Source organism: Hemiscyllium ocellatum, chromosome 24 (assembly GCF_020745735.1).
Source record: "Hemiscyllium ocellatum isolate sHemOce1 chromosome 24, sHemOce1.pat.X.cur, whole genome shotgun sequence".
Taxonomy (NCBI): domain Eukaryota; kingdom Metazoa; phylum Chordata; class Chondrichthyes; order Orectolobiformes; family Hemiscylliidae; genus Hemiscyllium; species Hemiscyllium ocellatum.
The window spans coordinates 51,449,078-51,468,121 of NC_083424.1; the positions used below are offsets into that span (position 1 = coordinate 51,449,078).

The window sequence follows — 19,044 nt, forward strand, 5'->3', positions numbered from 1 at the left end:
ACAGGTAAGGTATTGCAGGATGAAAGGATTCACCCAGTTTCCAAATAGCAGACATCTTCAAAGCTTCCAAAGCCAGTGAAAGATGCAGGTCCTGATCACTTCACACCATCAAAAATCTGTACCATTATCTTACATGCAATTTGCCTTTCTTCGATAGTGTAGGAGTTGGAGGTGGTGGGAGACATTCTTGTTATTGCTGATCCATGTGCAGTCTTCAGTTATATATTTGCTAAAAGGCTTGAGCAACAGATTTCTGAATCGAGGCAGTGATGTGCAACATCCATGCATCCTACTTCCTGTCAGGTGCCTCTGTGTCCCTATGTTGGAGGATGTTTATCAAATTTTATGTGTGTGTTCTATGACTACTGAATGATCACATTTGTTTCTGAGGTTGCCTACTTCAGCTTATTGGAACCATCCCTCACAGATCCAGGCACAGAAGATGTGGTCATCCCTGTGGCCGCTGATTCAAGGGCTGCTCCACGAACAGGTGAGGGATATATGTATCAGGAAGACCAGGACCAGCATCAACCTACAACAATAGGCATCCTCATGATGTGGCCAAGATGCAGCAAAGATGCAAGAGAGCTACAGTTGTTCATCTTCCATGGAATGCAATGCAAATGAGAGAAAATCACTAACGCTATATTCTGTCCAGAAGTGGCAGTCAGAACACCATATAATGTTGTCCAGAGCATCTGTGATGTAACATCTTCTTTTGCTGAGGCCACCAAGAGCATAGGATGGCCCCAAGCGGGTTTGCTTGCATCTCTGGGGCTTCACAGAGATGAAAAGAGGACACTGCTTGATCCTTGCAATCTCTGCTCCAGACAACTGAAGGATGCACCAAAGTTGTGGAATGGACAATTGGGGTCTGTGGGAGCTGTACTGGTTCTGCAACATTACTGTGGCAAGTAAGATCATGAGGTGTTCTTCAGATGGAACAGCATTTTAAAGTGCAGCAGCTTGAGATAAGCAACACAGGCAGGACTTCATTTTGAACCTTATTCGATGGAACCAAGTTGCTTGAAGTAATCTTTCACTAACTATAAATTTTTTTTTAGATTAGATTACTTACAGTGTGGAAACAGGCCCTTCGGCCCAACAAGTCCACACCGACCTGCAGCTTAACAGTAATATCTTTCTATGTTGATTAATAAAAATTAATGTTACACACATTTGATGTTTCCTTATTCACTCACACCAGGGTTTCAAGCTAGCATTGTCAGCCAAGGTTAGAATATTGTGTGATGCTAAGGATGACCTGCCTGTCTACTTTCATTCTTGTAGTTTTGCAGAGGTGGCATAGACTCACACAGCTGACGATATCAAATGAACATACATTTACAATGAGATATCATCCATACCATCTGTGGTGTCCTTATTACATGTTCTTTTCCTTTCCCACACGCTGTACCTGGGTGCAGCACCAGTGTACACTAGAAAGTAGCCAACCATATAGCAGACCATATTGGTTCAGGAGGTTTGGTTGAGTAACCCTGGTCGTTTTGGGGCATGGCAGGGTGAATAGTGTTGGTGATGGTGGCAGGGAGGTACAGGGTTGTGGCTAGAGGACCCAGGCATCCTGAGTATGCTCTGCCCAGATGCAGGTTCACCTTCCTTAGCTTAAGTTCCCGAGTGTTGAGAGTGTTGAAGTAGAGAGCCAGCCACCTTTGGAGTGTCCTGAGAGGAGACTTTGGGGAGACCTGTGTGTGGTTTCTCCTCTGGCTGGGACAAAGTCATTTAACCCCTGTTGTTTTGCTGTTGGTGATGAGGACGAACTGCTGGAGTGATTGAGTGCAGGTCTTTGCATTTATCTGGGAAACAGTGTGTGTGTGTGTTGGACTTGGAACTCCACAGCAGCCTCGAACTGTTCATGGAGGCAGTCAGATTTTTGAATGCCAGAGACAATTTACTACAGATCATGTTGATCCACCTCTTCAACCTTTGAGTCAATTTGCCCAGTGTCTTTGACAAAACTGCCTGCTCATGCTGCATCTGCTTATGCGTTGATATAAAGTTATTAATAGCTGACACGATGAGATCCTTTCCTGCCTTGGGGTGAGTAGGTGCCTTGTTTCTGGCAGTCCTCTGATTCCATCCCTCTGAATGCCAGTGACTTATGACATTTCTGCCTTGATCAACTGGGGAGATGTGGCAGTGAAGTGCTGACCAGAATGTGCTACTGACTTACACGAACTAACTAACCCAGATATCTCTATGTGAGCTGATAGAAAATGTAGGAGAAAGTATCAGGGTTTCCTCTGAGGGCTCTGGAGCTTATTCCTTAGAGTATGGAAGAGGAGATGACCAGTCATGAGGGACTAGTCCTTTAATAGATATGACCATAACGATGCCACTGGTGCCTGCTGTAGACAAGATAATGGGTTGCAAGTAGAGGTTGAAGTTTGAGCATGTTAAGATTACATTTACAATGGCATCAGTGCTTGACAATTAATCTTACTAGGTGACAGGGACATGGAGGTGTTGGCATTACATGAACAATCATGGTCTTTTTCCATTAGGGCAAGTATGCTGGCGTCTTAGGGGATGAGGTGACAGATGCTGGGCACCCCATCACACATTTTTATTTTCTCTACTCAGCTGCGAGATGCTTTCCTTTGCAATGAGACAAAGGGTGAGTGATATGAAATTGACTGGCGTAGCTTTGTGAAGATGGCTGAAAGATGGTGGATTTTCCCAAGTGAGTGAGTAGACAGCATCAATGACATTGTTGGTCTCTGGGATTGGGTGAACAAAAACAGGTAATGGAAGAAGCTACTTTTCAACAGTTTAAGTAGTAGACTATGAGCCTTTATGGGTGTGGTCACAGTAGCAGAGTTAGAGTGACTGTGAGTAGCAGAAAGAAGACAGTGGCACTTCTACTCAGGGAACACAGAAGGTCACTATCCTTTTTCCTGCATTGCTGGGCATTTCTCCATACTATCAAAACAACAACTGTAATAGTGGCATCCTCAGATCAGACTAGCAAGATCTGGTGCCATAGTCTCCTCTGGCGGTCCTGAAAAAAGACAGTGGCCTTCCTCTCCACAAACTCCTCTGACATCACCTCCAAGTCCCTGTCAGTAATTCAGAGTCAGCTGGCCTCTATTGATGATCTACAGGCAATTCTTCCAACACTGCAGTTGTGAAAGATACTTTCTAACTGACAGCGGTTGACCTGGTGCACAACCGGGTGTTGTGGTGTGTATCACAAAGTCCTTGCCACTGCCAAGGACATGATAGCCCAATCAGAGCATCATAATTGCTGATAATGATCTGAGCAATTTAAAATTGTGTGAGAAAACCTGCTAGGACCCATGGAGAGGAGTCCTCCATAAAATTCCCCAAAATTGGCACCTGGTCGATTTTTTGTGGAAGCTACACTGTAATGTCTTTCTGAAATTTCCTACCTTACTATAATGTCAACTATTTAATGATGTTCTATTTTTAAGTTATTTTTCAACGCTAAGTAATACAAGTATCCAAGAGTTGTACCGAGGTACTTGTACCTAAGATGTCGCCACAAAAAGGCAGGCATTGTAAAAGCTTTTCACTGTACTCCTACAATGGAGTATATGTGACAATAAAAGTATGTTCTGTTCTATATTTAGGTCAAAAACCTGGAATTCTCTTCATTCTTCTTCTTAAAGTCATTTAGGGTAAGCAATAAATGCTTGCATAGCCAGCCTCATCCAATGAATGAAATAAAAAGATCTAGAGGAAACATAATAAGTATAATAGTATAATTAAAACAAGTTGATTCTGATCATAAAGGTAAAGGACATAACTACAAAATTAACTAGCAAACTATGAGATAAAAACTGTACCTCCCATTGAATTGAACAAATTCCTTGTAAAAGCTCGTAGTATTTTGTTCAGTATTCATCTCTTTTAAAAGGAGTGAAACATCTGTTTCTAAATTAGAGTGAATGAGGATCAGGATAAACACAGATAATGAAATAATTTGTACATATCAATAATTTCTGCATTGCTGGAATTACTGTCCTTCTGCTTGCCCATCTTTCACTGGAAGAACCCCCTCCCCTCCAACCTATTTTCCCATTGGTTTATCTTATGTGGATAATAGATTACTGATGGGAATTCCTGCCACTAATAGCCCCACCCTCAATGCCATAGCCTCACTTTGACATCCCAGTAATGCTGCTGAAGTGATAGTTCAGTAGCCCAAAGCAGGTCTCAAAAGATCAAGAGAAATGGCAAGAAATTGATGAGGGTCAGATCGTCATTTCTCTCCATGCAGTAAACTCAAGGGCACAACTATCATTTCCAAGGCCTGGCGCCAACTCCCTCAAACTAATCTGGGAAGTGACATTCATTGGGGTTGCAGGATAGAAGTCCACAGAGGACAGAGGCAACTTCTGCTGATTACTTGTATATGCAGATTTAGAAGGAATAACAAAGACAGCACTACCAGGAGAGAGCGGGGAGAGGAAAAGATGCATTTATGAGGTGAGTTGTTAATAGGTGTCATTTGATTCATTTTCATGATGCTGTGTTTTTACTGGATTTCTGTTAGCAACTTGTAATCAACATGTCAGTTGAGGAACACGAGTGCCAGTTAAATAGGATAGATTTTATTTGGAATCAGGAAGGGTAGGAAAGTGTCAGAATCCCAATCATGAGGGATTTTGGGTAGATGAGGATCTCATGTTGGTCTGCAAATTGATTGGATGATAATCCCTATATACCCTGATCATTGGGGATACGACAATGATCCAAGAGGACTTAATCACATGGGAAGAGTACTTCGATAATGAATCAGAAGCAGATTATGGAGGAGGGAGGATTTAGTGTTGGCAGGGTGGGGAAGGGCAGTGAGTATCAGGGAGATTAGACATTATTGGGAAAGGTGTATTGTATCTGAAAATGTGTTGCTGGAAAAGCGCAGCAGGTCAGGCAGCATCCAATTGCTAGAAAAGTGCAGCAGGTCAGGCAGCATCCTGCAGCATCTCCAGCATCTGCAGCATCTGCAGTCCTCACTTTCTCCGCAAAGGTGTATTGTATGGCCATTGAACTAGGTTAGCTTGTTATGATTGGACAAACTCTCCTCTTTTTCCTAGTATTCAGTGTTTTAAAGGCACTGGCTTTTGAGATTCAACCCTTTTTCCTTACTTTAAACTGCTGAGCTTCACAAGAAACCTGGTCAACATGCATAGTTGAAAAAAAAGCTATTAATATAAAGAAGCCACCTTATAGTACATTATAATAGTGGTATCTACAGACTGTCAAATGTTAATTTCCATTAGCTAATTGAAGCCTCTAATGGAGAAAACATTTTTTGAAAAAAGAAACAGATCAGGGGATTACCTCAGAGTACAACAGGATCTTAATCAGATGGGGCAGTGGGCCAAGGAGTGGCAAATGGAGTTTAATTTAAATAAAGGTGAAGTACTGGTTTTTGGAAAGGCAAATTGGGGCAACACTTATACACTAATGGTAAGGTCCTGGGGAGTGTTGCTGAACGAAGAGATCTTCGAGTAAAAGTTCATAGCTTCTTAAAAGTGGAGTTGAAGGTAGATAGGATAGTGAAGGAGGTGTTTGGTATGCTGCCTTTATTGGTCAGAGCATTGAGTATAGGAGTTGGGAGGTCATGTTATAGAGTCATAGAGATGTACGGCACAGAAACAGACCCTTTGGTCCAATTCATCCATGCTGACCAGATATCCCAGCCCAATCTAGTCCCACCTGCCAGCACCTTGCCCATATCTGTCCAAACCCTTCCTACTCATATACCCATCCAGATGCCTTTTAAATTGTTGCAATTGTACTAGCTCATTCCATACATGTACCACCCTCTGTGTGAAAAGGTTGCCCCTTAGTCTCTTTTATATCTTTCCCCTCTCGCCCTAAACCCATGCCCTCTAGTTCTGAACTCCCTGACCCTAGGGAAAAGACTTTGTCTATTTATCCAATCCATGCCCCCCCATGATTTTATAAACCTCTATAAGGTCACCCCTCAGTATCTGACACTCCAGGAAAAACAGCCCAAGCCTATTCAACCTCTCCCTATAGCTCAAATCCTCCAACTCTGGCTACACCCTTGTAAATCTTTTCTGAACCCTTGCAAGTTTCACAACATCTTTCCGATAGGAAGGAGACCAGAATTGCATGCAATATTCCAATAGTGGCCTAACCAATATCCTGTACATCTGCAACATGACCTCCCAACTCCTGTACTCAGTACTCTGACCAATAAAGGAAAGCATACCAAACGCATTCTTCACTATCCCATCTACATGCAACTCCACTTTCAAGGAACTAAGAACCTGCACTCCAAGGTCTCTTTGTTCAGCAACACTCCCGAGGACCTTATCATTAAATATGTAAGTCCTGGTAAAATTTGCTTTCCCAAAATGCAGCACCTCACATTTACCTGAATTAAACTCCATCTGCCACTTCTCAGCCCACGGCCCATCTGGTCCAGATCCTGTTGTAATCTGAGGTAACCTTCTTCGCTGTCCACCACACCTCCAATTTTGGTGTCATCAGCAAACCTTCTAACTGGACCTCTTATGCTCACATCCAAATCATTTATATAAATGATGAAAAGTAATGGACCCAGCACCGATTCTTGAGGCACTCCACTGATCACAGGCCTCCAGTCTGAAAAACAACCCTCCACCACCACCCTCTGTCTTCTACTTTTGAGCCAGTTCTGTATCCAAATGGCTAGTTCTCCCTATATTCAGTGAGATCTAACCTTGCTAATCAGTCTCCCATGGGGAACCTTGTTGAACGCCTTCCTGAAGTCCATATAGATCATATTTACCACCCTGCCCTCATCAATTCTCTTTGTTACTTCTTCAAAAAACTCAATCAAGTTTGTGAGACATGATTTCCCAGGCATAAAGCCATGTTGGCTATCCCTAATCAGTCCTTGCCTTTCCAAATACATGTGCATCATGTCCCTCAGGATTCCCTCCAACAACTTGCCCACTACAGATGTCAGGATCACTGGTCTATAGTTCCTTGGTTTGTCCTTACCATCTTTCTTAAACTGTGGAACCATGTTAGCCAACCTCCAGTCTTCCGGCACCTCACCTGTGACTATCGATGATACAAATATCTCAGTAAGAGGCCCAGCAATCACTTCTCTAGCTTCCCACAGAGTTCTAGGGTACACCTGATCAAGTGTTGGGGATTTTTCAATTTTATGCATTTCAAGACATCCAACACTTCCTGCTCTGTAATGTGGACATTTTTCAAGATGTCACCATCCATTTCCCTACATTCCATATCTTCCATGTCCTTTTCCACAGTAAATACTGATACAAAATACTCGTTTAGTATCTGACCCATCTCCTGTGGCTCCACACAAAGGCCGCCTTGCTGATCTTTGAGGGGCCCTATTCTCTCCCTAGTTACCCTTTCGTCCTTAATGTATTTGTAAAAAACCTTTGGATTCTCCTTAACTCTACTTGCCAAAGCTATCTCATGTCCCCTTTTTGCCCTCCTGATTTCTCTCTTCAGTATATTCCTACTGCCTTTATACTCTTTTAAGGATTCACTTGATCTATCCTGTCTATGCCTGACATATGCTTCATAGAACAAAGAACATAGAAAAATACAGCGTAGTACAGGCCCTTCGGCGTTCGATGTTGCGCTGACCGAAGCCTACCAACCTACACTAGCCCAATAACCTCCATATGCTTATCCAATGCCCGCTTGAATGACCATAAAGAGGGAGAGTCCACCACTGATACTGGCAGGGCATTCCATGAACTCACAACCCGCTGAGTAAAGAATCTACCCCTAACATCTGTCCTATACCAACCTCCCCTTAATTTAAAGCTGTGTCCCCTAGTAACAGCTGACTCCATACGCGGAAAAAGGTTCTCACTGTCAACCCTATCTAAACCCCTAATCATCTTGTACACCTCTATCAAATCTCCCCTAAGCCTTCTTTTCTGCAATGAGAACAGCCCCAAGTGCCTCAGCCTTTCCTCATACGATCTTCCTACCATGCCAGGCAACATCCTGGTAAACCTCCTCTGCACCCGTTCCAGTGCCTCCACATCCTTCCTATAGTTATGGCGACCAAAACTGCACACAATACTCCAGATAAGGCCGCACCAGAGTCTTATACAACTACAACATGACCTCAGGACTTCGGAACTCAATTCCTCTACCAATAAAGCCCAGTACGCCATATGCCTTCTTCACAGCACTATTTACCTAGGTGGCAACTTTCAGAGATCTGTGTACATGGACACCAAGATCCCTCTGCTCATCCACACTACCAAGTAGCCTACCATTAGCCCAGTACCCCATCTTCTTGTTACTCCTACCAAAGTGAATGACTTCACACTTAGCTACATCGAACTCCATTTGCCATCTTTCTGCCCAGCTCTGCAACTTATCTATATCCCGCTGTAACCTGCCACATCCTTCTTCGCTGTCCACAACTCCACCGACTTTCGTATCATCCGCAAACTTGCTCACCCAGCCTTCAAGCCCCTCCTCCAGGTCATTTATAAAAATGACAAACAGCAATGGTCCCACAATAGATCCTTGTGGAACACCGCTAGTAACTGCACTCCAAGATGAACCTTTACTATCAACTACTACCCTCTGTCTCCTTCCAGCCAGCCAATTCCTAATCCAAACCTCTAATGCACCCTCAATGCCATACCTCCGTAAATTTTGCAGTAGCCTACCATGGGGTACCTTATCGAACGCCTTGCTAAAATCCATATACACCACATCTACTGCTTTACCCTCGTGCACTTCCTTGGTCACCTTCTCAAAGAACTCAATAAGGTTTGTGAGGCATGACCTGCCCTTCACAAAACCATGCTGTCTATCCTTGATCACATTATTCCTTTCCAGATGTTCATAAATCCTATCCCTTACAATTCTCTCTAAGACTTTGCCCACAACAGAAGTGAGACTCACCGGCCTATAGTTACTAGGGTTATCCCTACTCCCCTTCTTGAAGAAGGGAATCACATTTGCTATCCTCCAGTCTTCTGGCACTATTCCTGTAGACAACGAGGACATAAAAATCAAGGCCAATGGCTCTGCAATCTCCTCCCTTGCTTCCCAGAGAATCCTAGGATAAATGCCATCAGGCCCAGGGGACTTATCTATTTTCACCCTTTCCAGAATTTCCAACACCTCTTCCCTAAATACCTCAAAGCCATTCATTCTAATTAATTGTGACTCAATATAATCACATCGGCAACAATGTCCTGTTCCTGAGTGAATACTGACGAAACGTATTCATTCAGTGTCTCTCCAATCTCTTCAGCCTTCACGCACAACTTCCCACTACTATCCTTGACTGGACCGATACCTACCCTAGTCATCCTTTTATTCCTGACATACCTATAGAAAGCCTTTGGGTTTTCCCTAATTCTACCAACCAAGGACTTTTCATGTCCCCTTCTCGATGCTCTTAGCTCTCTCTTTAGATCCTTCCTGGCTACCTTATAACTCTCAATCGCCCCAACTGAACCTTCACGCCTCATCTTTACATAGGCCGCCCTCTTCCCTTTTACAAGGGATTCCAATTCCTTATTAAACCACGGCTCCCTCACAAGACCCTTTCCTCCCTGCCTGACTGGTACATACTTATCAAGGACAGTCAATAGCTGCTCCTTGAACAAGCTCCACATATCATTTGTGTCCTTCCCTTGAAGCCTATTTTTCCAATCCACACATCCTAAGTCATGCCTCACCGCATCATAATTTCCCTGCCCCTAGCTGTAACTCCTGTCCTGCAGTTCACACTTATCCCTCTCCATCACTAGAGTAAAAGTCACCGAGTTTGTTTACTGTCCCCGAAGTGCTCACCTACTTCCAAGTCTAACATCTGGCCTGGTTCATTACCTAGAACCAAATCCAGTATGGCCTCACCTCTTGTTGGCCTGTCTACATATTGTGTCAGGAAACCCTCCTGCACACATTGGACAAACACCGACCCATCTAACGAACTTGAACTATAGCTTTCCCAGTCAATATCTGGGAAGTTAAAGTCTCCCGTAACCACCACCCTACTACTTTCACTCTTCTCCTGAATCATCCTTGCAATACTTTCCTCTACGTCTCTCGGACTATTAGGAGGCCTGTAGAAAACTCCTAACAGGGTGACCTCACCTTTCCTATTTCTAACCTCAGCCCAAACTACCTCAGATGGCAAGTCTTCCTCCATCGTCCTTTCCGCTTCCTTCTTTTTCTGAACCAAACCCTGAATTTCTTCAGTCATCCAGCATTCCCTATTCCTACCAGCCTTCCCCTTCACCCTAACAGAAATATACTTTCTCCGTACTCTCGTTACCTCATTTCTAAAGACTTCCCATTTTCCAGCCTTCCCTTTACCTGCGAACATCTGTCCCCCCCAACCAGGTTTTGAAAGTTCTTGCCTAATACCGTCAAAATTGGCCTTTCTCCAATTTAGAACTTCCACTTTTAGATCTGGTCTATCTTTTTCCGTCACTATTTTAAAACTAACAGAATTATGGTCGTTGGCCTCAAAGTGCTCCCCCCCGACACCTCAGTCACCTGCCCTGCCTTATTTCCCATGACTAGGTCAAGTTTTGCACCTTCTCTAGTAGATACATCGACATACTGAATCAGAAAATTTTCTTGTACATACTTAACAAATTCCTCTCCATCTAAATCCTTAACATAATGGCAGTCCCAGTCTAGTTATAACGTTATGGCTGGAAAGGACATTAGTTTTAGAACACTACATGCACTTTTGGTCTCCCTGCTATAAGAAGGGTATTGTAAAACTTGAAAGGGTTCAGAAAATATTTATAAGGATGCTCTGAGGAAGTGTCACTAGACCTGAAATGTTTACTTGGATTTCTCTGCACAGATGCTGCCAGACTTGCTAAGCTTTTCTAGCAACTTCTATTTTTGTTACAAGGGTGTTGCCAGGGTTGGAAGGTTGAACTGTACGGAACGGTTGAATAGACTGGGGCTATTTTCCCTGGAGCATCAGAGGCTGAGGGGTGACCTGATAGAGGTGTGTAAAATCATGAACGGCATGGATAGGGTAAATAGACAATGTCATTTCCCTGGGGTGGGGAAGTCCAAACTAGAGGGCATGGATTTAAGTTGAGAGGGGAAAGAATTTAAATGGGACCTAAGGGGCAACCTTTTCATGCAATGGGTGGTGTGCGTATAGAATGAGCTGCCAGAGGAAGTGGTGGAGGCTTGTACAATTACAACATTGAAAAGGCATTTGGATGGGTATATGAATAGAAAGTGTATTGAGGGATATGGACCAAATGCTGGCCGATTGGACTAGATTAATTTAGGATATCTGGTTGGCATGGACGAGTTGTACTGAAGGGTCTGTTTGCATGCTATACAGCACTATGATTCTATGACATCAAAAATATTTGCAGTGGTCAACTACCACACATTGAGGCAAGCTTTACGAGATGTGGAATTAACAAAACTGCCTGAACTGAATTAATATTTTTTATCTAGAGACATCAAAACTAAGCAACTGAGTCAACGTCAAGAAATTCACATCTTCTGTTTAATGTCCATTTCGGGAGAGCTTTGCCTGACAATGGAGTTGGACTCTGGAATATGTACTGAACTATATTTGAACAGCTAAATTTGTGCAGTAGAGCAGAGAACTGTAAAAATGAATTTGCAACAACAAGAGCTGGAACTCCCTCTTTCCCTGCCTGTTTCTTTAAGCATCTTAGAAAACAGCACCCAGTTTAAAAAAAACATGGAAAAGCAATAATTCACCAAGAACTTGATGATATCTCCAGGTTCTGTTCCAGCTACATATGTGAGTCAACAATTAACCAACTGTGGCCTCAGGATTGAAATCTAATATCTCAGACTCTAAGGACTTTTAAACTGCATTAGCATATTTCTCCCTATCTCCCACTGTTAAGCTTAATAGAGTATGTGTTTCTGTCTTTGATTTTTTTTATTATTTAGTAAATAATGAATTCCTCTTTTGTTCACTCAAGACAATCTAGGCAATTGTCGTCTTCGTTTTTAAGTGAACTATAATCAAAGTGGGATAGTTGCATGCTAAAGGGAAATAAAAATATTTGTTGAGACCAACTGAGGAGTGTTAAAAAGACCATTCCCCTTCCTCATATGTTGTAGCACATATTTAACCACTTTCTATTAGTAGTTTAGTTGTTTGCCCCCTTTCCTAGTTCTATTAAAGCCTGAAGTAAGTAGATTTGGAGTGGCTTCAATTCCTATTTCAGATGTTTTGCATTTTAGTGTCTGATCCTATCCTAAGCCACCCATATTCTGGAATTTAAGATTCAGCCTAAGGCTTCTGAATGTCAGCTTTTCCAATTTGAGGTTCTTGAAAAGTTGTTGGATGATTTATTTTTGAATATTTTAAAACAAGCTGAAAAAAAGTCAGAGTATTGAGCAAGCTTTAAACAAAAAGTGCAAGCAAAGAACAAATTTGTGAAGAGTTGGATAAATTATCTGAAATTGAATTGATAAAAAAGTTGACTATTTCCTTGTTACTTTAAACTGGGAATGAACGCGATTGTCTAGATGTAGTTCATTGCTCAATGAACCTAACAATCAAACACCATATCACTGAGACACAAGTTCTAGTCAATACAAAATGTGGTTTGAACGTTATTTGATTTTCTCTGCTTAATTTGGGAAAATGAATTGAATTGTGTTCTTTTCTTCATTTTGTGTAAATAGGGCTATTTTTTATAAAGTGATTTTCTAATCAACCCATTCAAAGATGTTATTTACACATCTCTGGAGTAGGTGAGGCTTGAACCTGGGTCTTCTGGCTGAGAGGAAGGGACACTACCACTGCATTATAAAAGTTCAATTTTTAAAAATATATTTACTGCTATGGAATAAAGATCAGATGTGTTCTTCTACAGTGGGTGATCTGTACCTACAGATTACTGCACAAGTACTGAAGCCAATACTTGCCTCTGTGTATTTCAATTAAATTATATATTTCATGCTCAGACATTGTTTTTACACCTTGGATGAAAATTACACTGATGAATGCCATGAAGTAAAATCTGTTTTTCTAAATTATTAAAGGTACATATTATCATAAATCATCTTCACAATGATGGATATCACACATTTTACAACTAATATCATTCATTTTATTTCATTTCTTCAAGTGAACAGCTTTTAAAATGTGTCTCAAAGCCCTTAACTGCAGATTCACATACTAGCCTTTGTTTATGAGTTAATCTTCTTCATTTCAGAATGTGCTTTATATTTTTAATGTATTTACATACTCCTGTCTTGTGAATGTTGCACGAAAAATGAAAGTAAAATCGCATTTTGGTCTTAGTTACCAATGTATCTTTTGGCCATCAAAAACTGTCTTTATCAATTCAACAAGTTGGGATATTTCACATAAATGTCAGAACAGTTTATATACCATCAAAACTGCCTCCACTGGTTCTTTATTGTTTCCATTTTCTAGCCAAAATAAGTAAAAAGTCTGCAGAGCATAACAATTTCAATAGTTTTGATGTTGTTCTTTTTGCTCTTCCCTGTAGAATTTCTATACTAAATTTGTGGAATTGAATTTCCATTGCAGTGAGGCCAGTATGATATAATGATGGTGTCAATTGTTTGAACAAGGATGTAGAATTCAGAACAAAAGTGGAGGACGAAATGATACACATATCATTTATATCTGGGAAATTAAATGTTCATTTAAAAAAATCTTTCATCAATATTGTTTTTTATTTACAAGGAACCAAAGAATAAGTGGCTCCTTTTTTAGCGAAAGGAGAGGAAAATAACAGTTGCCTTGCGTTTGTCTTATTTTTGATATGGCATACAGCAAATTCAGATTTTGGTTTTGCAGATTGCAAGTTTGATGTCAGGATTGGCAGAGAGCTCACTAATTCACTGCAAATAATCTCTAGTTCAGTCGTGTCAGATAAAAAGGACATGTTACATCAGAGATCACAGTGTTTCTCATGATTCCATACTGGAACTCACGATGCTGGACTGTGAATCACTCGAATATTAGTGAATTAGTAAAGCTATTCAGTGCAGTAGTTTGGCCGTCATCCAGTTATCGTTATTGTGGTAATTTTCCTCACTCTATTTTACTGCCAAATCCAGCATTTCTTCCATGTAGTTTATTCTTGACCTCCCGAATCACTGTGTGGATTTTGTTCAGTTGTAGTTGGAATATTCTCTAGCAGAGCCCAATATATTTCAAGTTATTTTGTATTATCACATCAGTAACTGCATCAAAAACAAACTGGATGTTACTGGTGTCTGTGGCACATGTAAAGTGGGAGTAGATTTCCTTTGTTTCCTTGTTGCGGTTCAGGTCCTCGAATTGCCGCTGAATATAGACAGCAGCCTCTTCATATGTGTTCTGACCCTTGTACTCTGGGAAACATACCGTCAATGGAATTCGTTTGATCTTTTCTGCAAGGAGATCTTTCTTGTTCAGAAATAGGATGAGTGAGGTGTTGATAAACCAGTTGTTGTTGCAGATAGAATCAAAGAGACGCAAGCTTTCAGCCATTCGACTCTGAAACAAAAATGGTAATAGAATGGTTAAAAGCTGAAGATATTCTTTGTAACAGGAAGTAAATATGGAATTGAAGTTAGTCATTTTCCTAAAAGAATAGAGGCGAAGATTTTGTTCTCAATATCCTATGCACTTTTCTTTGCTATATTTGCCTTCAGTCATGTTTTGATAATTATTGCATATTACTTTAATGTTGCATAGCTATTTTCAATGCATGATACTTAGAATCCCAGTTTGATAATAAAGAGGGTGACTAGTTTAATGCAGCAATTGACTTTAATTGACTTGTTATCTCTACCCAAACAAAAAATGTGTAGCATGTGGCAAGGTCGAGTAGAAATTTGAGATTATTTGCACTTGCCAAATAGCTTTTATAATAAGTTATGAATGAGTTGATAAAGTGTGGAGCTAGAAAAAGCACAGAAGGTCAGGCAGTGTCTGAGGAGCAATGAAGTCGACGTTTCAGTTCATCTCACCCATCTCAATCTTGATGAAAGGTTCTGACCTGAAATGTTACCCCTTTGCTCCTCAGATGCTGCTTGACCTGCTGCACTCTTTCCAGCTCCACACTTTATCGACTCTGACTTTGCAACATCTGCAGACCTCACTATCTCCAATGAATTGTTGAAAGCATAAATCAGTAATTTGTAGGTGTGTTCCTGCTTGTTATTCTAGTGTTGAACTCACTGGTGCTCTTCAATGTTACCATATGCCAGAGAATAGGGAATCAGTAAAAGACTAGGGTCATAGCATGAAGCCAATGGGAGCCCACACCATGAAGGCTGTCTTGGATGTTCATCACTCTTAAACTGCTAAAAACCCAAACAGTTGAATAATTTGCAGGTCTCAACTAATTTTCTGCTTAAGGTGGTAAAATGAACATCACATATGACCTTTACAACACCATTGATTTGGAGACAACAGGAATTGGAGCAAGATTTTGACCCAGTGACAGTGAATGAACAGTGGTATATTTCAAAGTTGGGATGTTGAGTGGCTTGAAGGGGGTATTGCCACATTTTGGTCCCATTTATAAGGATGTTGTCATTTAAGCATAACAGTTATCTTTTATTATGAAAATTGTCTGTTTTATGTGTACTTCCTGTCTTCAAACCTAACTCACTGTTCTCATGAACTTTGAAAGTGTTTTCAAGTCAACGTTCCAATCTCTAAACTGCTAATGGTTCTAGCTTGCGAACTGTGGTGATTCAGATCTGGGGGATTCACAGCAGATGCTGTGATCTTTGATTCTGCCATGCCGAGAAGCAGGTTGATCCTCTCCACAGGCAGAGTGGGGATGACTCCTGTGGTCACTGGCCCTGACACAAGGTTGCACTTCAGATGCCCCCAATAACAGGGAATAGGCATGCAGGCTCCTTCAATCCCTTTTACCAGCATCTTGGCATTAACTGCATTCCTGGTAGGAAGTTCATACCTTTTCCTATATACAGAGTTTGGCTGTTCCTAGTATCCCTCTGAATCACCACAGGCATACTTGCCAAATTGCAGAGAAATGTAGCTATCCCTTGTATGGATACAAAATTCCAGTAACTCTTAAGGATTTATTTAATCTCATCAGCTCTTTCATGATTGCCTTTACAGAGATTCTCAGCTGCATTCAGAGCCATATCCTGCTATTACAACACAAACAGAAATTGCTGAAGAACCTCAGCAGGTCTGGCAGCATCTGTGGAGAGAAAGCAGAGTCAATGCTTCAATTCCAATAACCTTTTTTCAGAGCCACCCCTCTGACTGGCCTTAATTCTCAGCACAGAGTTTATCTCCTTGTCTAACGGTCAGCCTGGACATGCCCAACGCTTTGGCATTAAAACACACAAGTTCTGAGGAGGGCTTCCAGTATTTCCCTCTCTCCATGTATGTTCAATTTCCTATTAGTCTCTCAATTTCTATCCTTGCCAGTTGGTGAGAGTAACGAGTTAAGGGTTTCTGCTGGCACAGGTATGTGTTGATCAGCTTATAATCATCAGGTAGTGTCAGTTTGCCTCGACCCACCTACTCTCTGATCCTCTACACGCTTTCTTATTAGTAAGGATGAGAAGACTTTGAACTCCCTGAAGGAAAATTTGTTCACAAAGACTTTCAAATGTGGATTCAAATGCCTGTACCTAGTAGTCAAAAGCAAGCTGCTTAACATTTCAAATTCCAGGTATAACTGGTTAGGTTGTTTCTTGAGGGCACGGATTTTTGATAGTATGAGTCCAGCAAAATGTCTCCTCAAAACTTAGGAAGGAAAACAAACAAAGTTCCCTCTCCAGTTCAAGTCTGAGCCTGTGGTGTTTTCATAGGACACCATGAAGTTCCTGCTCCTCAGCTTGATCTGCCTTAGTTCAAAAACCTTATCTTGCTGCTTCTCCTGCTTACATACATATCGAGCCTTAGATGTCTCTGTGGAAAGAGTGGAATTTTGTGGAATAATTACTAAAGTCTGCCTATGAACTCTTTCACCACCAACTTTAAATAAATGACGTATTAACAATAGAAACTGCAATACAGGTAAGAAAATAATGCAACATTTCTTTGATGTTTTTATTGTCAAGTACATTAAACATGGAGCTGTACTACAGTAGTTTCTGTTGTGTAATCTTTGCAAAAATACTTTGTAGTATTCAAGCTTTTCTTTAAGACAGTCTTAAGCAGGTGAAGAGGAGTTGATTGGTTCACTTTTCTTCTCTCCCATTGTTGAAACATAGTAGGATTTTGTTTTGGAAAAACAGTTAAACTTGCCAAATCAGTAAATGCTTAACTGTTTACATGGTATGATTGTACAAGACACAATCAAAATTTGAGTTTCTGCAAAAAATAATTCAGGTAATTTATTGTGCTTAATATAGTATAAGTTAAATAGTAAAATATGTTCCAAATTTAGCATGTACATCTACATTCACACTTGAAGATTACACACAGATTATAGAATGGGGAACAATAGATTAAAGAAGTTTGAATCTACTAAAATTAATGTGTATAATATATATATATACAGTTTGTACAGCCGGCAATTTACCATCCCACCAATTTTTGTGTTGTCTGCAAAATTACTGATAAACCCTCCTACATGCAAGTCTAAATCATTTATATAAACCACAAATATCAATTGCCCCAGCTGGACACACCTCTTCCATTCAGAAAAGCATCCTTCAACTAACACCCTCTGCTTCTGAAACTTAGCCAATGAGAGATCCAGTTTTCCAAATTGTGCTGGGTTGACACAATCAGCTGGTAGGATTCACAACTTTCAAGTTGGTGGGAGAGAGAGCAAGAGAGAGAAGTAACCCATTCTAGGTTTTGTTCCTTCAATGTCTCAGCTGCTTGGTCTGTTCGGTAGAGAGAGTATTTCTAAGATCCATAAAAGATTGGGTTGTCCAATACAGGTAAGTGATTAGATCATGTCTGGAAACCCCATTCTCAACCATGGTCTAAGTGGTTATATCCATTGGTCTTTCTCTGTCCAGTTCTACAGCCAGATAAATGTCTGCATGCTGTTAATAGAATAGGTAATGTAATTCATACACATTCCCCTCAAGTCACTGCCTTTGGTATTTTTTTTTGCAGGCAAGTGTACTTCATCTCAATGGGGCTGGAATGTGGAAGGTACAATGATGTAAATTGTATAGCCATGTTTGGTTATGAACTTAAGTTACCTTAGTATCTATTTTGTAAAAAAGCAAGGTTTTCTAGCTGGTAGCTTCAAAAACCTTGTTTGATATACAGCAGGTTTTCATGACAAATAAAACAAATGTAAATTCCAGTCATAATTTTTTTTTGTGATGTCATCAACATTTGAACTTGCAAACTGAGAACAGCAGTTTGAACTGAGTCTGGGACTTGATATCAATGTATCCAGTTGCTTGGAGTCATACCTGTAATACATCTTGACCCTGATCTGTTTTAAGTGAGGCCAGAGTATTTCAAACATTGAAAGCTCATGATTATTCAGATCACTTTGACAGATAGTGTGTTTGATTTATTTGAGCTTCTTGATGAGATATTGCTTAGCGGAGTCAAAACTAGCACAAAGAAATAAATTAAAATCCATATACACCGTCGGTCAATTCTTAACAAAGCCTGTGAAGGAGGATCATGGCCTAAGTTGGGAATTAAGGTATAGCACATTTATGTTGGGAAATCAAAGTTGCTTTGAAGGGAAATGAAACAAAAAGATGAATATTCTGTCCATTGTTTGGGATGAATTAGTTTGCATTTGTTTGTTTTTGCTGTTATAGGAGGCATGTAGTCATTTTACAAAGGCTAGGATTATTGCTTTTATTCCATCAAATGCATTCCAAAATATTAACCAGTTTTAAGGAAAAAAATGTGGGATGATTGGGAAAGAGCAGGGCAATGGAATTAGTTGGAAAATTCTATCAAAAAGCCTGGCACAGACACTATTGCGTGAATGGCCTCCTTCTTTGCTGTGTCTTTCTATAATTCCAGATGTATCATCAGTTTGGCCACATTGGCCTTTGCCAAGTTCTGCAAATTGATAGTTTGGAGAAACAAATCAAGATATGTAC

The 19,044-nt window shown here is 40.7% G+C and overlaps 1 protein-coding gene across 1 annotated transcript in view; it reads right to left on the reverse strand.

Annotated features, from left to right (window-relative positions):
- Window positions 1-14,167: 14,167 nt before the first annotated feature.
- The window catches only part of gnaz (guanine nucleotide binding protein (G protein), alpha z polypeptide), a 201,583-nt gene continuing 196,706 nt past the window's right edge, over window positions 14,168-19,044 (reverse strand). The window contains exon 2 of the mRNA XM_060843788.1: window positions 14,168-14,512. Within this exon, the coding sequence (XP_060699771.1) occupies window positions 14,168-14,512 (345 nt within the window). The remainder of the gene's footprint in view (window positions 14,513-19,044) is intronic.